At 39.5% G+C, this 20,781-nt stretch overlaps 1 protein-coding gene across 1 annotated transcript in view; it reads left to right on the top strand.

The window, feature by feature from the left end:
• The window catches only part of SELP (selectin P), a 42,164-nt gene extending 30,086 nt beyond the window's left edge, over positions 1-12,078 (top strand). Inside the window, exons 10-16 of the mRNA XM_069094741.1 lie at positions 1,665-1,850; positions 2,491-2,676; positions 5,405-5,590; positions 7,003-7,122; positions 9,796-9,826; positions 10,279-10,334; positions 11,338-12,078. Of these exons, the coding sequence (XP_068950842.1) occupies positions 1,665-1,850; positions 2,491-2,676; positions 5,405-5,590; positions 7,003-7,122; positions 9,796-9,826; positions 10,279-10,333 (764 nt within the window). The 3' untranslated portion in view covers position 10,334; positions 11,338-12,078. The remainder of the gene's footprint in view (positions 1-1,664; positions 1,851-2,490; positions 2,677-5,404; positions 5,591-7,002; positions 7,123-9,795; positions 9,827-10,278; positions 10,335-11,337) is intronic.
• Positions 12,079-20,781: the final 8,703 nt, after the last annotated feature.

Raw genomic sequence — 20,781 nt, 5'->3', positions numbered from 1 at the left:
TTATCGAATACCTTCCATGTTTTTCATGGAAGTGAACCTGATGATTTTAGAGCCCTGGGCTTGGAATCAAGAAGATCTGAGTTCAAATCTGGCCTCAGACACTTACTAGTTGTGTATTTGTGTAACATGGTCAAGTCACAACTCTATTTTCCTCAGTTTCTTCAGCTGTAAAATGTGGATAATAATAGTGCCTACCTGGCAGGACTTATGTAAGGATTAAAGGAGATAATATTTGTAAAAAATCATTTAGCACAATGCCTGGCACATATAAATGCTTATTTCATTCCTCCCCTTCCATTCCCCATTCAATTCTCAAAACTGAATTCCTCCAGACAAAAAAATTTCTCAAATCTTTTGAGAAGATTAATTTATCATCCAATATAATATTGTGGCTGTTCAGGCATATTCATGGTATAAGGAACCCGGAACTTTGCAGTAAATAGCACCTAGAAATCGAAGGTCATGGGTGCTATCCATGATACAAAGGTTCTGAAAAGTACTTCCACTCTGAATCAGCAAGAGAGAAAAATTAACCAAAATGAAGCCTGACTAGGCCAAAGCATTGTTCTTAGCCTTCCCTGCCATTTAAGATAGAGAAGGGACACAATGCCTGAAACAATATAAATGGAAAGAGCAAACTCAAAAGAGTTGAAAGTGAATATTGCAAAATTAAAAAGAATAAACTTGGTCCCAAAGAAGAGATATGAAGATACCTCCCTCCCACTCCTTTGCTGAATGGGTTGGGGAAGGAGGGAGAGGGTCATTTTAAAATATATTTATTGTTTATGTGGCTTCCCACCATACCTTCTTCCTTTTCATTAAAAAACGTTCCTTGTTATAAGAGATGATCTATGAGAGGGGGCTAGAAGAGGGATGTAGGGGAAATTAGGCAATGTAGAAAACAAAACAAAAATTATGTTTTAAAAAGACACAAAAAGGTCTGTCAGCCTGCCAATTACCCAGATATGACAACAGAAAACATTTTGGCAGATCCTATCAACATGGAAAGTCTCCTATCAGGAACTTGGCAATGAATTGTGTGTATTTTGACTGAAGATTTATACATGTAATCATGAAAAGACCTATAACCAACCAAAAGGTTGGCCTCTAGTTGATGATTTTTTTTGACTATACAAATTCATGAAAACTATTTACTCTAACATGGAGAAGTTAATGAAATATGGACTTCTAAATTACTGAAATGTTGATAATTACAATGATTATTATTAGCAGAGTCATTTGTTAATCTATGCCCAGGCCAGGATGTTGATCACTTTTTTGGGCTACATTTTCTAATGCTTTGGACTGTCTAAATTTAAATGAAGCAAAGAAGTATCTTCCCTGATAGGTTCTTACATCAATATCTCTATCTATCTATCTATACACACATATACATACATATATACATTTATAATAATACACACATATGTGTATGTGTGTGTGTATATATATATATATCTCCCTACAATATCTTCCATGATCTTTTCCATGAAGGTAAAGAAGTATCTTTCACTTTGCCTAACTGATCATTACTTTAGCTAATAGACCTTACCAATTAGAAAAAGTCTTTAGCTCTGTGCATATTATAATTCATCGTGATAATAAATAGAATTGAAAAGTTTCTTTTTTGAGCTAACCTCAAGAAATTTTGTTTTATGTTCCAGCAATCAAATGTCCACCATTAATTGCTCCGCCCCAGGGGATGCTACAATGTTCCGGGGCACATGGAAACTTGGGCTATAACTCCACTTGTGAGTTCTCCTGCAAGAGGGGACTTACGCTAATGGGAGCCCAGAGACTCAAGTGTACGGCTTCAGGATCCTGGACGACACCTCCTCCATATTGTAAAGGTAAATTATCATTGTTCACATTTCTATAATAATCTATGGTTTATGAGATGCTATACTCTGACCAAGAGACCTAGAATCAGGAGAACTCATTTTCTTGAATTCAAATCAGACACTTACTAGGTGTGTAACACTGGGCAAATCATTTATCCCAGTTTGCCTCAGTTTCTTCATCCATCAAAGGATTTGGAGAAAGAAATGGCAAACCACTCTAATATCTTTGCCAAGAAAACCTTAAATGAGGTCATGAAGAGTTGGACATGACTGAAAAACAACTAAACAACCGAAATACTCTCACCGAATCTATGTACAAGTATAGTGCCATCATATTATCCCCATTTTACAGATGATAAAACAGGTTCAGAGAGGTGAGATGACCTGTCCACAATAAGTGGAAGACCAGGACTCAGGTCTACTATTTTCCGGATCAGTAGTACTCTTTGTAATGCCTCATTACATGCAGTAGTGTTGTCACTAGGGTAGGTAAAATAAGAGTTATATTTCTGACAGTTTTCACTTTTGGAAGGGAAAGGGCATGCCATAGTCAGATTGAAGGTAAATGTGAGTTCTTCTAGTGCCAGTTAAGCAAAACAGCATTGGCAATGGGTCCATGACTTGTGAACTTTCTGCTTTGATATTCTAGCCATTAAGTGCCCAGTATTAAATGACCCAGAGTGGGGGAGCCGGGAGTGTTCCTACAACCAGGGAGATTCCAGAGACAGCTCTATCTGCTATTTTACCTGTAACAAAGGCTTTGTGCTGAGGGGATCTGAAAGTGTGCAATGCTTAACTTCTGGCGAATGGACAGCACCTCCTCCAACTTGTGAAGGTAAAGTCTGGCTAATCCTGAATGAGTGAAGGAGAGTAAAAAGACTATAATAATGCTGAGGTTATGAACTTGGGAGACTGGAAATATGGTAATGCCTTTGCAATGAGATGAGAGTTAAACCCATGGAAGCTGGGAGAAGAGGGACTAGGACAGAACCTTGAAGAACACCTGAAATTAGAGGGTATATTGTAGAGGATGAACCAGCAAAGGAAACTGAGGAGTGATCACACAGGTAAAGAAGGACTAAGAAAGAGTGGTGCCACCAAAACAAAACAAAATAAAGAAAAGAAAATAGTATCAAAAGAAGCAAGTATGTCAAGAGAGATGAGGGCTGAGAAAATGCCATGTCTAAAGCTATGGAAAGATCAAATGAATTAAGGACCAATAAAGTACTTTTGGATTTAGCAGCTAAGAAATCACTACTAGCCTTGAAAAGGCTCAGTTGGGGGCGGCCAGGTAGCACAGCGAGTAAGAGCACTGGCCCCAGTGTTGGGATGACCTGGGGATTGAATCCAGGCTCAGATACTTAGTACCACACCCAGAAATAATTGGCCGTGTAACCTTGAGCAAGTTACTTAACCCCAATTGCTTAAAAAAATGCTCAGTTGGTTGAAAGGGATAGATTAGAAGTAAGGTTACAAGGTATTAAGAAGTGAGTGGGAAGTAAGGAAATGGAGAAAATGAATGGGACTTTCTAGGAAAATGAAAGAGAAAAGAATTATGCAATGCTTAGGGAGATAGCAGGAGCAAGTAAAGATGTTTTTACTTTTTATTTTTTGATGATGGAAAAATCTGGGCATTCTTATGGACAGTGGGGGAGTAGTTAATAGATACAGATTGAAGATGAAAGGGAGAGAGAATGACTGATGGGGCAAACTCCAAGTAGAGATAGAAAGGAACGGGATCAGGAGAACAAATAAAATATTTGGTCTTGACAAGGCAAAAAGCCACCTTTTTATTAGAAATGGAGCAAAATAGGAAAGAATAAGAGATAGTGAGGCAGAGTCTTGAGGTATGGAGTGGGGGGAACAAGGAGTACAAAGAAATGGCTTATATTTCTGCAGTAAATTAGGAAGCAAAGAACTCTGCTAAGAAGATGGGGTGAAGGCAGTATAGGGGGCTTATGGGAAAAGGAGAAAGTTTAAAATTATGTATGTGGAGAAAATGATAGAGTCAGTCATCAGAGAGGAATAAAAGGATTGAAGTGTAGCAGTGAAGACCTAGTTGAGATTAAATAACACATAAGATAAGCCCAATTGAAACAGTTGCATCAATCAACAGTTGCACCATGGTTCAAAAGAATGTAAAGACCTAGATTTTTGCATAAGAACTCACTGCTTAACAAAAACTGCTGGGAAAACTGGAAAATAGGACACAAACAAGGTATAAGCCAAAGTCTCACATCGGGTACCAAGATAAGATCAAAATGGATGCACAATTTAGACATAAAAGTTGACGCCATAAAGAAATTAGAATAGCAATATCTGTGGGGAGGGGAAGGATTCATGACCAAACAAAAGATAGAAACCATTACAAAATGTAAAAGAGATCATTTTGATTATGTTAACTCAAAAGGCGTTTGTACAAAACAAAACCAATGTAACCAAGATTAGAAGGAAAGCAGAAAGCTGGGAAATAATCTTTATAGCAAGTATCTCTGATAAAGGCCTCATTTCTCAAATATATATTGAACTGAATCAAATTTATAAGAATACAAGCCATTCCCCAATTGATAAATGGTCAAAGAATATGACAAGCAATTTTCAGATAAAGAAATCAAAGCTATCTATAGGCACATGAAGATTTAAATGCTCTAAATCACTTTTGATTAGAGAAATGCAAATTAAAACAATTCTGAGATACTATCTCACACCTATCAGATTGGCTAATATGACAAAAAAGGAAAATGATAAATGTTGATGTGGGGTATGGGAGAGGATATGGGAAAACTGGAACACTAATGCATTATTGGTGGAGCTGTAAAGTGATCCAATCATTCTGGAGAGCAATTTGGAACTATGCCCAAAGGGCAACCAAACTGTGCATACTTTTTGATCCAGTAATACCTCTGCTCAGTCTGTATCTCAAAGAGATTGTAAAAAGGGAAAAGGACCTGTAGTGCAAAAATATATATAGCAGCCCTTTTTGTGGTAGCAAAATATTAGACACTGAGGGGATGCTCATCAATTGAGATAATGGCTGAACAAGCTGTGGTATGTGAATGTATTAGAATACTATTGTACAGTAAGAAATGATAAATAGGAAGATTTCAGAAAAACCTGAAAAGACTTGTGCGAAATGATACAAAGTGAAATGAGCAGAAACAGGAAAACATTATGACTAATATAGAAATATTTCACATGATAGTGAAGTGTCAGGAGCTCTGGATGTAAAAACTCCCATCCACAGAGGCAAACTGTCCACTTGTCTATAATTTCATCTTAGAGAGTTGCACTAAGAGGTTAAGCAACTCACCCATGGACACACAGTATTACTTAGAATAGTATAAATTTATAGAGGCAGGGACTTGGACCAAAGTCTGGCCTTCTATCCACATGCTGCTTTCACAAATAAACTTCATGTTTATATGAATAAAAGAATGCTTTTTCTAGGGGCAAGTATATTTTATTGACACTGGTTATTATCATCTTATACATTTACCCAGGGTAGAAATTAAGTGATGCTGATTTTTTTTCTTTCATTTTTCTCCCCGACATTTTCTCTGCAGTTGTCAAATGTCCAGAACTGACTCTTCATAAACCAATGCTGATGAACTGCTCTCACCCCTGGGGGAACTTCAGTTATGAGTCCACATGCATCTTCTACTGCCCTGAAGGTCAAGTGCTGAACAGCTCCCCAGAAATAAAGTGCCAAGCAGAAGGCAACTGGTCAAAAAAGATGCCAACCTGCCAAGGTATATTGATCTAATGGATCAAAATGCCAAGTCAGTGCTACTTCTCTGGCTCTTTCTCTTTTTTTTAAAAAACAATTGGGGTTAAGTGACTTGCTCAAGGTTACACGGCCAGTTATTTTGTGTGGGTGCCAAGTATCTGAGGCCGGAACCAATCCGGGGTCTTCCAACGCTGGGGCCGGCGCTCTTACTCACTGCGCCACCTGACCGCCCCTCTCTGGCTCTTTCTAACAGGTCTCCCTCTGTACCTTCATGTTTCCATGAGGTTTCTTTCACCTTGAAGGGAGCAGAGTTTTGGCTTCAAACATGGAGAGATGTGGCTTAAACTTAGCAGCTGTGCAAACCAATCACTACTCATTTTCAAACTTCCAGTTTCATTAAATGAATCCATCTTACTGTTGCCTAGCCCAGGAAATTGTGGGCATTTAAAAGTTTGTATTTATCTCATTTAGGTATATGATTTTCAGTTCATGAGGAAATATTACCCAATAATTTGGATTTTCAATCCTGACCTGCACTCTCACATTTCCAACTGACTATTGAACGTTTTGAACTATATACCTGTAGATATCTCAAGCTCAACATGTCCAAAATTTAACTCATTAGCTCCCCCAAATGCTTCCCTCTTCTTAATTTCCTTATTATTGTCAAGGGTACTACCATCCTCCAGTTTTCCCAGGTGCATCATTTCAGTGGTATCCTCAACTCTTCACTCTCACCCCACATGGCCAATCTGTTGCCAGGTCCTGTGATTTTTACCTTCACAACATCCCCTTACACTGATACCACCCAGGGCCAGGTCAGTTAATAAAGCCAATAGATATCCATTGTTTATCTGTTTCCATCATTTCAGTTTACTCTTAGATAATGGGACAGACTTTTGTTTCCCACATATAGCCCATTCAAAAGGTATTGGAAGATAGTAAAGGAGGCCTCTACCTTTCTTGTTGGGAAGACCCCTTGTAGGAAGCTTTGGGGAAGATATAGTTAAAAATTACACAGGATAGGAAGATGTTGGATGGTTTGTGGTCTTCACCATTGGAAGGAACGCCATAACTGATGAGATCACAGATCTATGTGTGTATTTGGGTATTCATGTTTAGTATTCACTGTGTCATTCCTTTCATTGGGACCTTACCTGACTCACTTAAGAATTCTCTCTATGGTTTAATCACTATTGATAAAGTTACTCTCTATGCGCATTCATTATGCAGTATTTTTTTTGCTGACATACATCTCCTGCTTTGCCTTCTTCCATTTGCTTCGCTATCAGCAACATCAGAATCTTTGATGAATAAAACTGCTGGTTTCTACAAGTTGACCCAACTCCATAGTCCTTGTGGAATCTTTGGGATCCTTTTGGACGGATGGTTGAAGATTCTAGAACTAACATGCATGGGTGGGATCTATTGCAGAAAAACCCTTGTCCGTCCAGAAGGCTCTAGCTTACTTTGGAGGAGCAGTTGCATCTGTATCAACTCTTGCAATAGGTGGTTCAATCTTGGCTCTTCTAAGGAAACGTTTCAGACAAAAAGGTAAGGGAGAAAAGATAAGCTCTTTACTCTATCTGTTGTAAGGTATTTGGGGAAACCCCTAGCCACTGCAGTTTATGATAAGATTGTCTACATGGAAACAAAGTTGAGATCAGCTTAAGTAGCAGCATCCCCAGCCCATGGGCCAAATTGAGGGGGTATATGGTATATGGTTCTTCTGGGCAAAGAGGACTAGAAAGTGTTACTCTGTTGAGCCTGAGGGTAGGCATAACCCAAGTAAGAGAGATATGTTTAATAGACCAATTATCAGTCAGTCAACATTTGACAAGTATGGATTACACACTTAGTATGTGTTGAGGCAGCTAGGTGGTGTAGAGGAGAGAGTGCCAGCCCTGGAGTCAGGAGGACTCGAGTTTAAATCCAGCTTTATATATTTCAGTCACTTAAGTCTATTTGCCTCAGTTTCCTTGCCTGTAAAATGAGCTGGAGAAGGAAATGGCAAGGCACTCCAGTGTCTTTGCCAAGAAAACCCCAAATGGGGTCACAAAGAGTCAGACAGGACTGAAAACAGCTGAACAAATGTGCTGGGCATTGTGCTGAGCATGCAGAATGCATAGAAAAGCAAAAACAGGGTCCCTGCCCTCTAAAACCTCACCTTCGAATGGGCACTACAATGTGCAAATCCTATGCATATGTAAGATCTAAACTATAAATACAAGGGAGATCATCTCAGAGGGAAGGAGATGGAGGATGCTGAAGGGCCAGATCAGAAAAGGCCTCCTGCAGAATGATTATTATAAAAATCAACCTTGATCTGAGAGTAGCAGGGGGAGAAAAGGCAGTTTTGTGGGGGGAAGCCTCTAGCATTTAAGGGCTCATCTCTCTAATTACTTAATAGCTCAAAGTTAACAGTGGCCATAGGATTCTAGAACCAGAGCTTGAAGAATCTCAGAGGCCATGTAGCTAAATCCCCTCATTTTACAGGTCAGGAAACTAAAACCTGGGAATTGAAGGAATTGACTTGCCCAAGTCAAAATAAGAAAGAAGTAGAATTTAAACTCATGCCTTCCAACTCCAGAGTCACATTGCCTTGCTTGTCGTTTGTGAGAAGTAACTAAACAACAAATTGGAGGGGGAGGATGGGAAAAGAGGGTCTATATATCCCATACGGGAGTTATGATTAGTGTGTCATTCAAATGACTTAAGCAATACTTAAATTCCTGACTAATATCTCCTGTATGATTTGGCTCCATTTCTTGATTACTTGAGGAAAAACCATAGGTACTCTTTTATATTCTGCCTACATCCTTTGCTTCTGGGGCTAGCTCAATTCACAAGAAATATACCTCATTTCTGCTCCTTTTCCAGGGCAGCCACATGGCCCTTTTGGAAACAGCTGATGAAGACAGCAAGTGAGGGGAGGAAAGTAATGCTCACACTTAGCAGGGCTTAGTGACAGCACTAGGAATCCCCTCTACCTCTATTCACTTATTCTCCCTCTACTTCATTCCCAGCCAGACCTAAGAGGGCTGGACCAGGCATTGGGTTATTGTGGCTCCTGACACTTGTTGAAATGGACTCTCTAATTTCTAACTCTATACAGGAGTCATGTTGAACTTAATTTCAAGGAGATGCATTCTTTAGTTTTGAAATGCTTTCAGGGAAGCCTCAGCTTAGTGGTACATGATGAAGAGCCAGTCATTTCTTCTCTCTTCCTATCTCCTTAATGACTCCTTCATTGCCCATTTGACACCACCAAGAAGTGTGTTTTGCTAACCCAGATGGTTGGAATGCAGCTATGGCTGTATTCCTTGTTAAGTTTTGGAAAGAGCCACCCTTGTATGCGTCATCGGTTCCTTTTTAGCTATCAGCACAGGACTTCAAACCATGCCAACAGAAGCTCCCTTTCGCATTATGTTGGTGATGCTTCCATCCTGGTGCAGTCATTTTAGGTTCCATGCCATGCTTTTGAATAACTGTGGTCTATACTAAGCCAGGATCCTGGATTCCTAGGACCCTTTCCCAGGAAGCCTCTCTGTACTGGTTATGGAGAAGAGGCTAAGGCAGAGACTCATTTGGAGGATAGTCTACTCAAGGAATGTTCCTAAAGAATACCATAGGGTTATAGAATTACAGCTGGGAAAGATCTTAGAGATTATCCGTTCCAACCCCTTTATATTATAGAAGCCAAGAGACTCAATGACTTGTTCTAGGTCAAACAGGTAGTAAGTAGAATAATAGGAATTTGAACACAAACCCTCTTGCTCCAAATCCAGTGCTTTCCCGAAAATGCCATGAGACCTCCTTCAGGACTTCTTCTGACTGGACCAGAGGGGCCAGGGAATAACTCATACCAGTTTCTGGTCTTAAATTATCTTAAAACCAGCCTAGATTTCCTAGAATACCCCTAGTCTAGAGCTCTTACCTAGGACTATTCTAATTTGGCCTAATACCCCATTTTACAGATAAAGAAACTGAGATTCATAAAGATTGTATATCTCTCAATATCTTACAAGTTCTGAGAGAGCAGAGGTTGGAGCCTAGGTTTTCTGACTACAACAACCCAACATGCCACTCCCTTATCTCCGACTATTTGGGAAATCACCTCACTGTTTTTCCCCTATCATGCCCTTTACTGATGGTCTTTTTTCCCTTTTTTGTCCCTTCCTTTTCTTTTAAACCAACTCTTCATATCTTCTCAACTCCCATTATCAGATGATGGAAAAAGGCCCCTGAGCCCTCAAAGGTAAGGTGGAAATATTTTTTTGTTAATTGACAGACTATGTCATGTATGAATTACAAGTCTTAAAATGCATGGTTCCATTTATATGCCAGATACCAAAGCTGGAGTGTTTATAATGACTATTTACCAAAGTGGGTAAATAAAATAAATAAAAGGGGAAGGTTGCCAGAAACTCAGTAGGGGGCTATATTAAAGATTCATGTGGTATAATTTAGAACTATTGTAAAATCCTATGGGGAAATCCAACAGTATTCTTTGATGAACATGCATCTTATTTTTTTCAAAACCAAAATTCAGTAAAGGAAGGGGCCTAGTCTTTCATTAAGTCAAGGGGCCCTGCTGGATGTATACTGTTTTAGTGCACTGGATGTGTTTGAAAAATAAACACTACAAAAACTGACCAGGGAAAAGATCTTCCATTCTTATCCCAATGCCATCATGTTTTCATTCTATAGTGTCATGGGAACTCCTGGAGTTTTTACCAACGTGGCTTTTGACTCAGCTTCTTAAGGTAAGCATTGTATGATGATAACTTAGGAGGGGGAAAAAAAGGGATGGGGAGTTATGAATTATGACTTCAGAATTTTTATTAAATGCTCACAAATTGAATTTTGACTTGAGACAGAGGCAATGATAGAAACTAGATAGTTGGGGTACAGTGGCCCATCATCAGCAACCAAGTCATAATTTCAGAGTCTTAATGTAAAACAAGGATAAAAGTACTTAGTTTGCCTGAAAATATTTTGTAAACCTTAAAGCACTATATGAATGGGTTATATGACTAGTTATTAATATTAATATATAAATTAATATAATTATAAATATGTTATTAATAAAATATTTATTACTGTTGTGTGACCTTGGAAAAGTCATTTAATATCTGTGGGACTCAGTTTAATGAAGGAGTTTGCTCAGATGACCTCTAAGGGTCCTTCCAACTCTGATCTGCTATGACTTAGAGCCAAAGCTAAGGATCTCACTAATTCCCACAACAGAAATAACTGAGATAACATAAATAATCTCATTGGTAAAAATATCTTCTCTGAAACATAATATCTGTGTGACTCTGGGTAAGTCACAATCCGTGTGCCCCAAGCAATCATCTCAGACTATAAACTGAAGAAAACAGGTTGTTCTACAGCGGGAGAGGGGGTTTCTCTCAAAGAAGCTCTTCAAGCTGATGAAATTAGAGGTCTAGCTTTAAAGACAAATGATTGCACCATAAGTTGCATTACTTCTTCTGGGGGCTGTTGGGCAAAGCCGAGACATTCTGTTGAGTCAGTATTGAGCACGTTGGGATGGCCATTGGTGGGAGAGTGACAGAGCAATGAATTGGAACTTAATCAACTAAACTCTAGCCTGGTCATAGAAAGTTCATGGCTACTAGTTGTAGGTTTCCACTGACTCTTCTTAAGGAGCCACCGTGGCTAACAGGGCCCTAGGCTCGAGCAAGAGAAGTTAGATGAGTCGTTAAGGTTTGGAGGATTGAAGACAGTTCTCTCTCATTTTCACAGACCTGCTTCTCCACAGCAGCACCATCAACTTTCACAGCATCTCATTTCTGAATATGCCAGTTCCTGCCAGACTTGACTTTCACTGTAGCTTAACCACCTGCAGTGCTCTGTAAATATCTGTAAATAAAAGACATTGGTTTCCTCTGCTGCTGGTTCAGTAGGGTTGCCACTTCTGTCCCACCTAGCCATCATCCTTCTCCACAGCAAAGCAGCTGCAGCCAGAACCAGAAGTTTCCAAAGCAGCTGTGAAGGATTTTGCCTTTTTTGCACCGCAGGCATCACCATCTGAAATGGCAGTGCTGTCCAAAAGGACTGGGACCTGGGAGCTGCTAGAAAAGTCAGACCACAGCGGGTTCCACATGTTGGAGTGAGAAAAATGAAAGAGAAGCAATTTCAGACTGGACTTAGAGGAGCCTTCTCTTACACTTGACATTGAGGCCGCTAGGTGGCGCAAATGGTAGAAGAAATTACCGAGTCAACAGAAAAGCCATCACATCTGCCCAACCTCTCACTGATGATATCTCTCCTCCCCACACCAGCCCATCCAAGAATTAAAATTCAAATTATATTCAATATTGACTGGTTTCTTTAATAATGCACGGTCTATACACATCCCTGATTTTGTCATTAAAGTTTCTATTTGAGTGCAGCAGTCTTAATTTGTAATAGCTCTTTAATTAATCTATTAAGTATTTATTACATACCTGTCTATGCACATAACTAATCTATTAAATATTTATTATATTCCTATCTACATATCTAATCTAATAAATATTTATTGCATACCTACCATATATTTAATCTGTCTAATATTTATTACATACCTATGAATTTATTATAGACCTATCTACATAATTAGTCTATCTAATAAATATTTATAACATACCTGTCTATCTACATAACTAATTTATCTACATATCTAATCTAATAAATATTTATTACATACTTATCTATCTATATATCTAATAAATATGTATTATATGCCTATTTATTGCATACCTATCTAATCTATCTAGTATTTATTAAATGCCTATCTATTTATCTAACCTATTAAGCCTTATTTCATACCTATTACATACTTATCTATCTACATATCTCACCTATATAACAAGTATTTATTACATAACTACTTACCTATCTATCTAATTTATTAAGTATTGATTAGGTAGCTCCTTGGTGTTCGATACTGAACTCAGAGGACAAAAAGTCCAGAGAAGTAGCTTCCTTAGACTATTACTTCCATGCACAGGCCCAATTCAGATTTCTTCCAAAGTTAGATAATTATTACCAAGCATTGGTGAGAAGGGTAAAGGGAGACTGACCAGATGGGAACAATCTTGTTCCTTAAGAGAAGTCATTAGATTCAAGAAGCAACAATGGAGTGGCTGCTACATATTCAAGTTGCTGATCCAGGCTCTGGGGTGAGTGGGGCTGGGAATACAAACCTGAACTAGTGCCTGACTTTTGTGGTCTCACTGCCTAGCCAGGAAGATGAGACATTTAGACAGATAAAGAAGACACAGGGCAGAATTGTGAGTGCTGATGGAGCAGTGCAAGCCAAGGGCTATGGGATCAGGGCAAGCTTAAGTGAGGAACAAAGATTGACAGTCGAAAAGGACCTTAGAGGTTATCTAGTTGAGTGGTGTCAAATTCAAATACAAATTCAAATAGTGGGACCACTAAATCAGACATAAAAATCCCTGCAGGCCACATGTTGACTTAGAAAACTACATATTAATATTACCTGTGTTTTATTTTATTTTTGTTTATTTTGTTAAATATTTCCCAATTACATTTTAATTTTGTTTGGGCCACACTCAGGAGGGATGTTAGGTGCCGGCAGCCTGGGTATGTTTGACACCTCTGCCCTAGTTCAACTCCCTCATCTGACAGGTAAGGAAAGCCAGGACCAGAGAGGTGACATGTCCAAGGCCAAGCAGAAAGTGCAGAGTAGGGATTTAAACCCAGATTCTCTGATGACAGGTTTAAAATGCTTTCTACTGCACTATTTCACCTCTTAATCTCCCAGAAGATTATGAGAATCTAGGAAAGACTTTTTAAAAAATTATGGGAGAGAATTGTATGTGTTTGTAGGGGGAAAAATCAGACAGGGAAAGATAAAAGATGTGTGAGAAGGAGAAGGTAATTGATGGAGAAAATTCCAAGAAGAGAATCAAAAGGGACAGAACAGGGATGGGGAACCTGTGGTCTCTAGGTCACATCTGACCCTCTAGTTCTTCAAGTGTGGCCCTTTGACTGATTCAGTTGAGGCCGCAGGTTCCCCACCCCTGGGACAGAATCAAGGGCATAAGTAGAAGAAGGGTTTCCCTTGAAGAAACTAGGAGAACCAACTGTTCCTTTGAGACAGGAGGGGGGAAAAGAAAGAAGAGGTATAGATAAAAAAAAAACCTTAATGTGGAAAAGAGTAGATCTGAAGGAGAAAATAACACACTTTTAATAATCTCACATCTTAGTTATTTCTATCAGTAAGGCTTGTAATTGTTACTGAGAAAGAGGCAAAGAAGGGAAGCAAGGAGGAAGTTTGGGAGGAAGGAAAGGAAGGAAAGAAAGAAAGAAGGAAGGAAGGAAATAACCGTTTATTCAGCACCTTCTATATGCTAAGCGCTTTACAAATATCTTATTTAATCCTTGCAACAACTCTGGGAGGTAGGAGCTATTATTATTCCCATTTTACAGTTGAGGAAACTGAGGCAGGCAGAAGTTAAGTAGATTGCCCCGGGGTCACAATGCTAGTAAGTGTGGAAGGCTGGATTTTAACTCTGTCCTTCCTGACTCCAAGCCCAGTGCTCTATCTACATCACCAACTAGCATGTGTCTAACAAAAAAGAAGTGACGGGGTGCTTGGGTGCCTGTGCTTGTACCCCAGTTCCAAAATCACATTTCTCCCTAGACTCAACTATCCCTGCAGTTTCTCCCCAGCTCAAGGACACTGGGCCTAACAATTAATCATGAGTGGGCCCCAGGAAAACCCTTCTCTCTCCCTGGTACAGTAGCAAACTGCACCTATACGATTTATTAGTTTGAACTGGCTTTGTATGAGCTCATAAAGATATTTCATACCCACTGGGCTATCTGTACCATTTTCCTACCTCATTACACACATCCTGGACTCCTCATTGTGTGTAACCTAGACTTAGACATATGTACCCTCCCTGAATCTATCTTGTCAAACAAGACATTGATGAGTGGCAGCCTGGGCACTTCTCAGTCAGCCCTGACTGTTAGTTGACTTAGTGATGGTGCAGTTCTAAAAACATACCTCCATTTAGTTCCACCTTGGGCTATTTCCAGATGAACTCTGGGTAAAATACCTGCACAGTAGATTCTAAAAGTGCATGTTCCTTTAAGAGCTGACCACTCCCTAATCCTGCCCTGAATCACCCAGTTAGCATATCTGGCACATGTTTTACTCTAGAATATCCTATATAAACTTTAAATGTACCCCCTTTTAGATTGCACATTCCCTAAGAACTTTTGCCCCCTGTATAGTGTAACAATAAATTTTTGCCAACTTGACTTAAAGACTGTTTGAGTCTGTGAATTCATTCCAGACAACCCTGTCCAGGAGCTCCAGGGATTCCTGGACCTCCTGAACCCCATCAGAACCATTGCCAGGCCCAAGGGCACCCTCACTTCTCTTCCTTAAGGAGTCTGTCAATTTTAGACTCAGACATGTATCCAGGCCAGGTTCAGTCCTAGGGGATCTTGGCCCATACTGAGAAGATTTAGCCTTCCTTTTCTTATACTCTCCACTCACTGGAGACTATTTACTTACAGCTTAGATCTCTTCCCTGCTGCTGTACCCAGGCTGGGGAGGGTCAAAGAACCACTCAGGGTTTTCTCTACATTACACTAAAGCAACGTGGCTAGAGGCAAAGATCCTACATGGCCAATGAGAACCACGAAGGGCAACTCTGAGCATGTGCCCAGCACTGTCCACGTCACATATGATGTATAAGGTACTGGATTAAGTGCTATACCAGGCTCTGTAGGACTCAATGTCTACCTTAAGAAGCCTCTTCTCTAATACCTTTTACTATACCTATTATAAAAAGGTCTGAATTTGGAACTGAAAGAGAAGATTGGGAGATCTATTATCTCACTGGATGAACCACTAAAACCTCTCCCTTTTTCCTCAGGACTAGGGGAAATAACAGCATGGCCTAGCAGAAAGAACAGCTCGGTCAGCGTGATATAGCAGAAAGGACCCTGGTTCTGGAACCAGGAAACCTGGATTCACCTCTGGACACTGAGAGTTAATAGCCATAAGATCACAGACAATTCATTTAGTATCTCAAAGTCTCAGTTTTCTTGTCTATGAAATAACCATAATGCTCTAAGGGTACCCATCTCACAGGGTTGTTGTGGAGAAAGCACACTGTCTTAAATCCCCAAATGAGTTAATGTTCCTTCCATTTGTTTTAAGCCTTTGAGTGGAGAAAAAAGAGGCAACAGATGCTTCCTATCAGCCTTTTAGTGATAACCTGTCATGAGAGCTGATATAATATGCAAAAAGTATTTTGAGAAATTTTGAGAAATAAGTCATTCTACAAGTATTTATTAAAGCTTCAATATCTATAATGGACCGTGCCAGGTGGAGGCAGGAGGTTGGCTTAGTGGATAGAACACTGGGTTCAAATATGGCCCCAGACACTCACTAGCTGTGTGACCCTGGTGGGCAAGCCCCCTAATCTCTGTTTACCTTTATCTACTGGAGAAGGAAATGGCTAACCACTCTAGTATCTTTGCCCAGAAAGCCTCATGGGTAGTACTGGCATGCATGGTCCATGGCGTCATAAGGAGTCAGACAAGACTGAATGACTGAACAACAACAATTGTGCTAGGTACATGAGAACAAGGTTAATTTCCTCCTGCTTTTTCTTTCATTCATTTGTTAGGGCCCACAATATCTCCAACACAAGCGCTTAATAAATGTTTGTTTAATGGTTGAATGAGGGGTAGCTAAGTGAGGAGGAGTCATGGTTAATACCTTAACACCATAAAAGGACTGGCTCAGAAACAGTCTTTGCATGAGACATAATAATCAGTCAGTGACGTGGGCTGTGCACACCACATGCATTCCTGATCTACAATGGACTGACCTCCATGTTGATTCTTGCCTAACCTTTTTGACTTATTAATCCCAGTGCTCTTGGAATGGAATTCTGTCCCTTTTGTATGGTTTTGGGCCATGCCCTACCACCTCTCCCCCACTAGTTTGTTTTCTTCTGGGTCTATTTATTGCCCCTAATCACAAAAAACGAGCTTAAGCCACACTCTCTTGGGGAATGCAGACTCAATACTCCCCCAGGGTGCAAGTACTAGAATGTGTGCAACTATTCATTGATCCTATTAATGACATTTGAGAATGTCAAGTTAAAAATAGATGTAGTTGTTGAGAGCAGAGCCCCAAGGGGAGGACACCTCATTCTTCATAGCACCCCAGTGGCAGACAACCAAGTATGTGAGATCTCTTTCATCACTGGACATCTCCCTATAGGGGGAGATGTGGATAAAGGGAACTCTTACTCTCCCATTAAAATATAATACTTCAGGGTTTATGGACAATCCTGTAATGCTAATGTGTATGTGTGTATAGTGTCCCCATTTTATGTATGAAAAAATTGAGGCTAAGATACTGGATGGATGGTCCATGGTCACATAGGTAAAAAGTGGAAGTGCCAGGACCCAAATCCACTTTTCCTGACACTGCTATGCCTTCTGGATGTCCATTATCTCCTATTTCTTTCCCTAGAGCCCTTTGACTGAATATCTCCTTTAGCTTTGTAACACTCTACTTGTATTATTGGGCAGAAGGGTGATGCAGTGGATAGACTGCTGGGTCTGATGTCAGAAAGATTCATCTTTGTAGTTCAAATCTGGCTTCAGACACTTCCTAGCTGTGTGACCCTGAGCAAGTCACTTAACTCTGCCTCAGTTCCTCAACTGTAAAATGAGCTGGAGAAAGAAATGGCACAAACCACTCCAGTGTCTTTGCCAAGAAAACCCCAAATGGGATCATGGAGAGTCAAACATGACCAAGCAACAACAACACTTGGTGTTATGTTTTTTGTGTAGATACACCATATCTACTTGAGCAGATTAAATCCATCAATAAGCATTTATTAAGCACCTGTTATGCATCAGGCATTGTGCCAAGCACAAGGGATACAAAATGAGGCAAAAGACAGTCCCTGCCCATAAAAGAACTCACAATCAATCAATCACTAATTTATTATTTTTTATTATATTTATTATTATCAATCACGCATTTATTAAACACCTACTATGTTCCAGGCACCATGTTAGGTTCTGGAGATGTAAAAACAAAAATAAAACAGTTCTTGACCTCAAGGAGCTCACATTCTAAAGAGAGAAAAAAAACAACATGTACCTAAATAGATATATTCCAAATACATATAAAGTAAATGCAAAGTAATTTTGAGAAGGAGGGCAGTAAGACCCAAGGGGATCAGGAAAGGTTTCTTGTGCAAAGTGGTGCTTTAACTGAGTCTCGAAGGAAACCAGAGATAGAAGTGAGGAGAAGGAATTTTAGGCATGGAGAATAAGCCAGTGCAGGGGGATTGAAATGGAACTATATTAAGGCAACTCAGAAGTTCCATCTAATATCTGGCAGAGTAGCAAAGATGACCAAAAACATTAAAATGAGTGTTGGAAGGGTTATGGGAAAACAGGCACATAGATGTCCTGTTAGTGGACATGTGACTAGGTACGATCACTCTGGAAAGCAATTTAGACATATACAGAAAAATTTACTGAAGAGTGAGTGCCCTTTGATCCGCTATACCGCTGCTAGGCCTATGCTCAAAACAGAGCAAAGAAAGAGGAGAAGGTCCTTCACGTACAAAACTATTTATAGCAGGGTTTTATTGTGGTGGCAAAAATAACCCAACAGCCCCAAACTGGAAATCAAGTGGATGACCATCAATTAAAGAATGGATAAATAACTGGGAGTGGATTCTAAGGTTAGACCAAGGCAGGCATCACCTGACTATGAAGCTGACCAGATAGCTTTATTATGATTTTTGTCTTTTTTTTTTTTTGCTTTTTGGAGGGCAATTGGGTTAAGTGACTTGCCCAAGGTCACACAGCTGGTAAGTGTTAAGTGTCTGAGGTCGGATTTGAACTCAGGTCCTCCTGACTCCAGGGCCAGTGCTCTATTCAGTGCGCCACCTAGCTGCCCTGATTTTTGTCTTTTTAAGTCCAACTAATTTAAGCTAGTTCTCCTCAAACTTTTTGTTCTCAGGACATTTTTATACTCTTAAAATTCATCACGCACTCCAAAGAGCTTTTCTTTATGTGAGTGATGGGTAACAAATGAAACCAAGATGATCCATCAATGGAGGAATGGTTGAATAAGTATATGAATATGATGGAATACTATTGTGCTGTTAGAAATTAGAAAATATATTACTTTTAAAAGATACTAGAAGGGGCAGCTGAATGGTACAGAGGATAGGTCACCAGCTCTGGAGTTAGGAGGACATGAGTTCAAATATGGCCTCAGACACTTACTATCTGTATGACCCTGGGCAAGTCATTTAACCCCAATTGCCTCCCCCTCCCCCCCAAAAAGATATAGAAAGACATATGAACTGATGCAGAGTGAAGAACAATTTATATTATGTCAATATTATAAAAATCAACAATTTAAAAGGTTTTATAAACTAACAAAGAATGAAAACAATTTCTATACTGACAACAACACTGTAGAAAACAAACTTTGAAAGTTACAAAAATAAGAATATATATTCGTTAACACCTTGGAAATCGCCTACTATGTAGCAGTTCATATAGCATGCTAGATACATATGTGTATATATATATTCATATTCATATACATATTGCATGTGTGTGTAGTGTGTGTGTGCACCAGTGAGGGAATTTATTTTGTTTGACTTTGCATATTTATTTCAATTTTTTTTCTTTCTTTCTGTTTCAGTAGAAGGGGGAGGAAGAGAAAATCTATTTCTGTTAATTTAAAAAAATAAAGAGGTGTGGGGTATTACAGATGTGAAACGTTGCAAGCACTTTCATATGCACTTTCACATGCACTTTCACTATATTAATAGTTTCACTTAATCATTTTACTTTGACACACAAGACCTCTCATTAAGTGGAAGTAATCTGTAAATTGTGTATGATCTAAAAACAAACATTAATAAAAACTGAAAATGACAAGAAACAATATGAGAAGCAGCAAGAAGACCCATCTGACTGACCACACAAATACAGGAAGGGAAGTAATGGATAAGCCTGGAAACAGGTGGGGGCCAGGTCGTAAAGGGCTTTAAATGCCAAACAAAGGAGTTTATATTGGATCCTAGAGGCATCAGGAAACAATGGGAAATTATTGAAAAAAAGGAGTGACATAGTCAGCCCCAGGGGTGTGCTGGTGAATGTTTAACAATCTTGGGAGAAGAAGAAGATATAAAAATTTTTAATTAATTAATTTAATTTAACTAATAGCCATTAAGTTTAATCTGCATTATTACCACTTTCTCTATTACTAACCCTTCCTAACTGTGTGATGGGGCGGGTCGGTGGCATAGAGGTTAAAGCCCTGGGTTTAGAATCAGGAAGACTCATTGTTGGCTGTATTTCCAGCACCTAACCTGATGCCTGACTCATAAATCATTGCTGTGGATTAGCTGATTACACACAAATGATCATCCAGCTTCCATTTGAAAACCGCCAGTGAAGGGGAACCTGCTCCCATGGGGAGAAATCCACTCTCTGTTACTGTTACTGTTCTCTGTACTGTACTGTACTCTCTGTTACTGTTCAGTCATTTTTCAGTAATGTCTGACTTTGTAAGCCCTTTTGGGATTTTCTTGACAAAGATACTGCAGTGGTTTGCCATTTCCTTCTCCAGATAATTTGACAGATGAGAAAACTGAGGCAAACAGGGTGAAATGACTTGTCCAGGGTCACACAGCTAAGCCATCTCTGAGGCTGGATTTGAATTCACGAAGATAAGTCTTTCTGACTCTAAGCCCAGTTCTCTATCCAGTGCTCCATCTAGCTATCATAAGAAGGATTGGTGTGTGGCTTCAAACCCACCTCTGATGCCTTAGCCATCTGCCATGGTTTTCTGCAGTCACCTCTGACATACAACATGGATAGAGTTGAGACTAAGACCCTGGTCTTTTAATTAAAGCACTATGCAAAGTTCAGTTATTACTACTGCTGCTGCTAATACAATCTAATACATGATTTCTGTTAGTCAAGGTACACTTTGGGGGATTATCTAATCTAGGAAGGTGAACACTACCATTTTGGAAGCTGAGGCCTAAGGGGTAGAAAAATAAAGTCACTGTACACACATCAATTAAGGAGATATGTTAAGAGAGGACGGGCATCAGAGGATTGTGGAATCACATTCAAAAAACTTAAAGGGGC

Source organism: Petaurus breviceps, unplaced genomic scaffold (genome assembly GCF_028583685.1).
Source record: "Petaurus breviceps papuanus isolate PSGF00001 unplaced genomic scaffold, PetGlider_PUasm1.0 220, whole genome shotgun sequence".
Classification (NCBI taxonomy): domain Eukaryota; kingdom Metazoa; phylum Chordata; class Mammalia; order Diprotodontia; family Petauridae; genus Petaurus; species Petaurus breviceps.
This window is presented reverse-complemented; position numbering and strand designations above follow the sequence as displayed.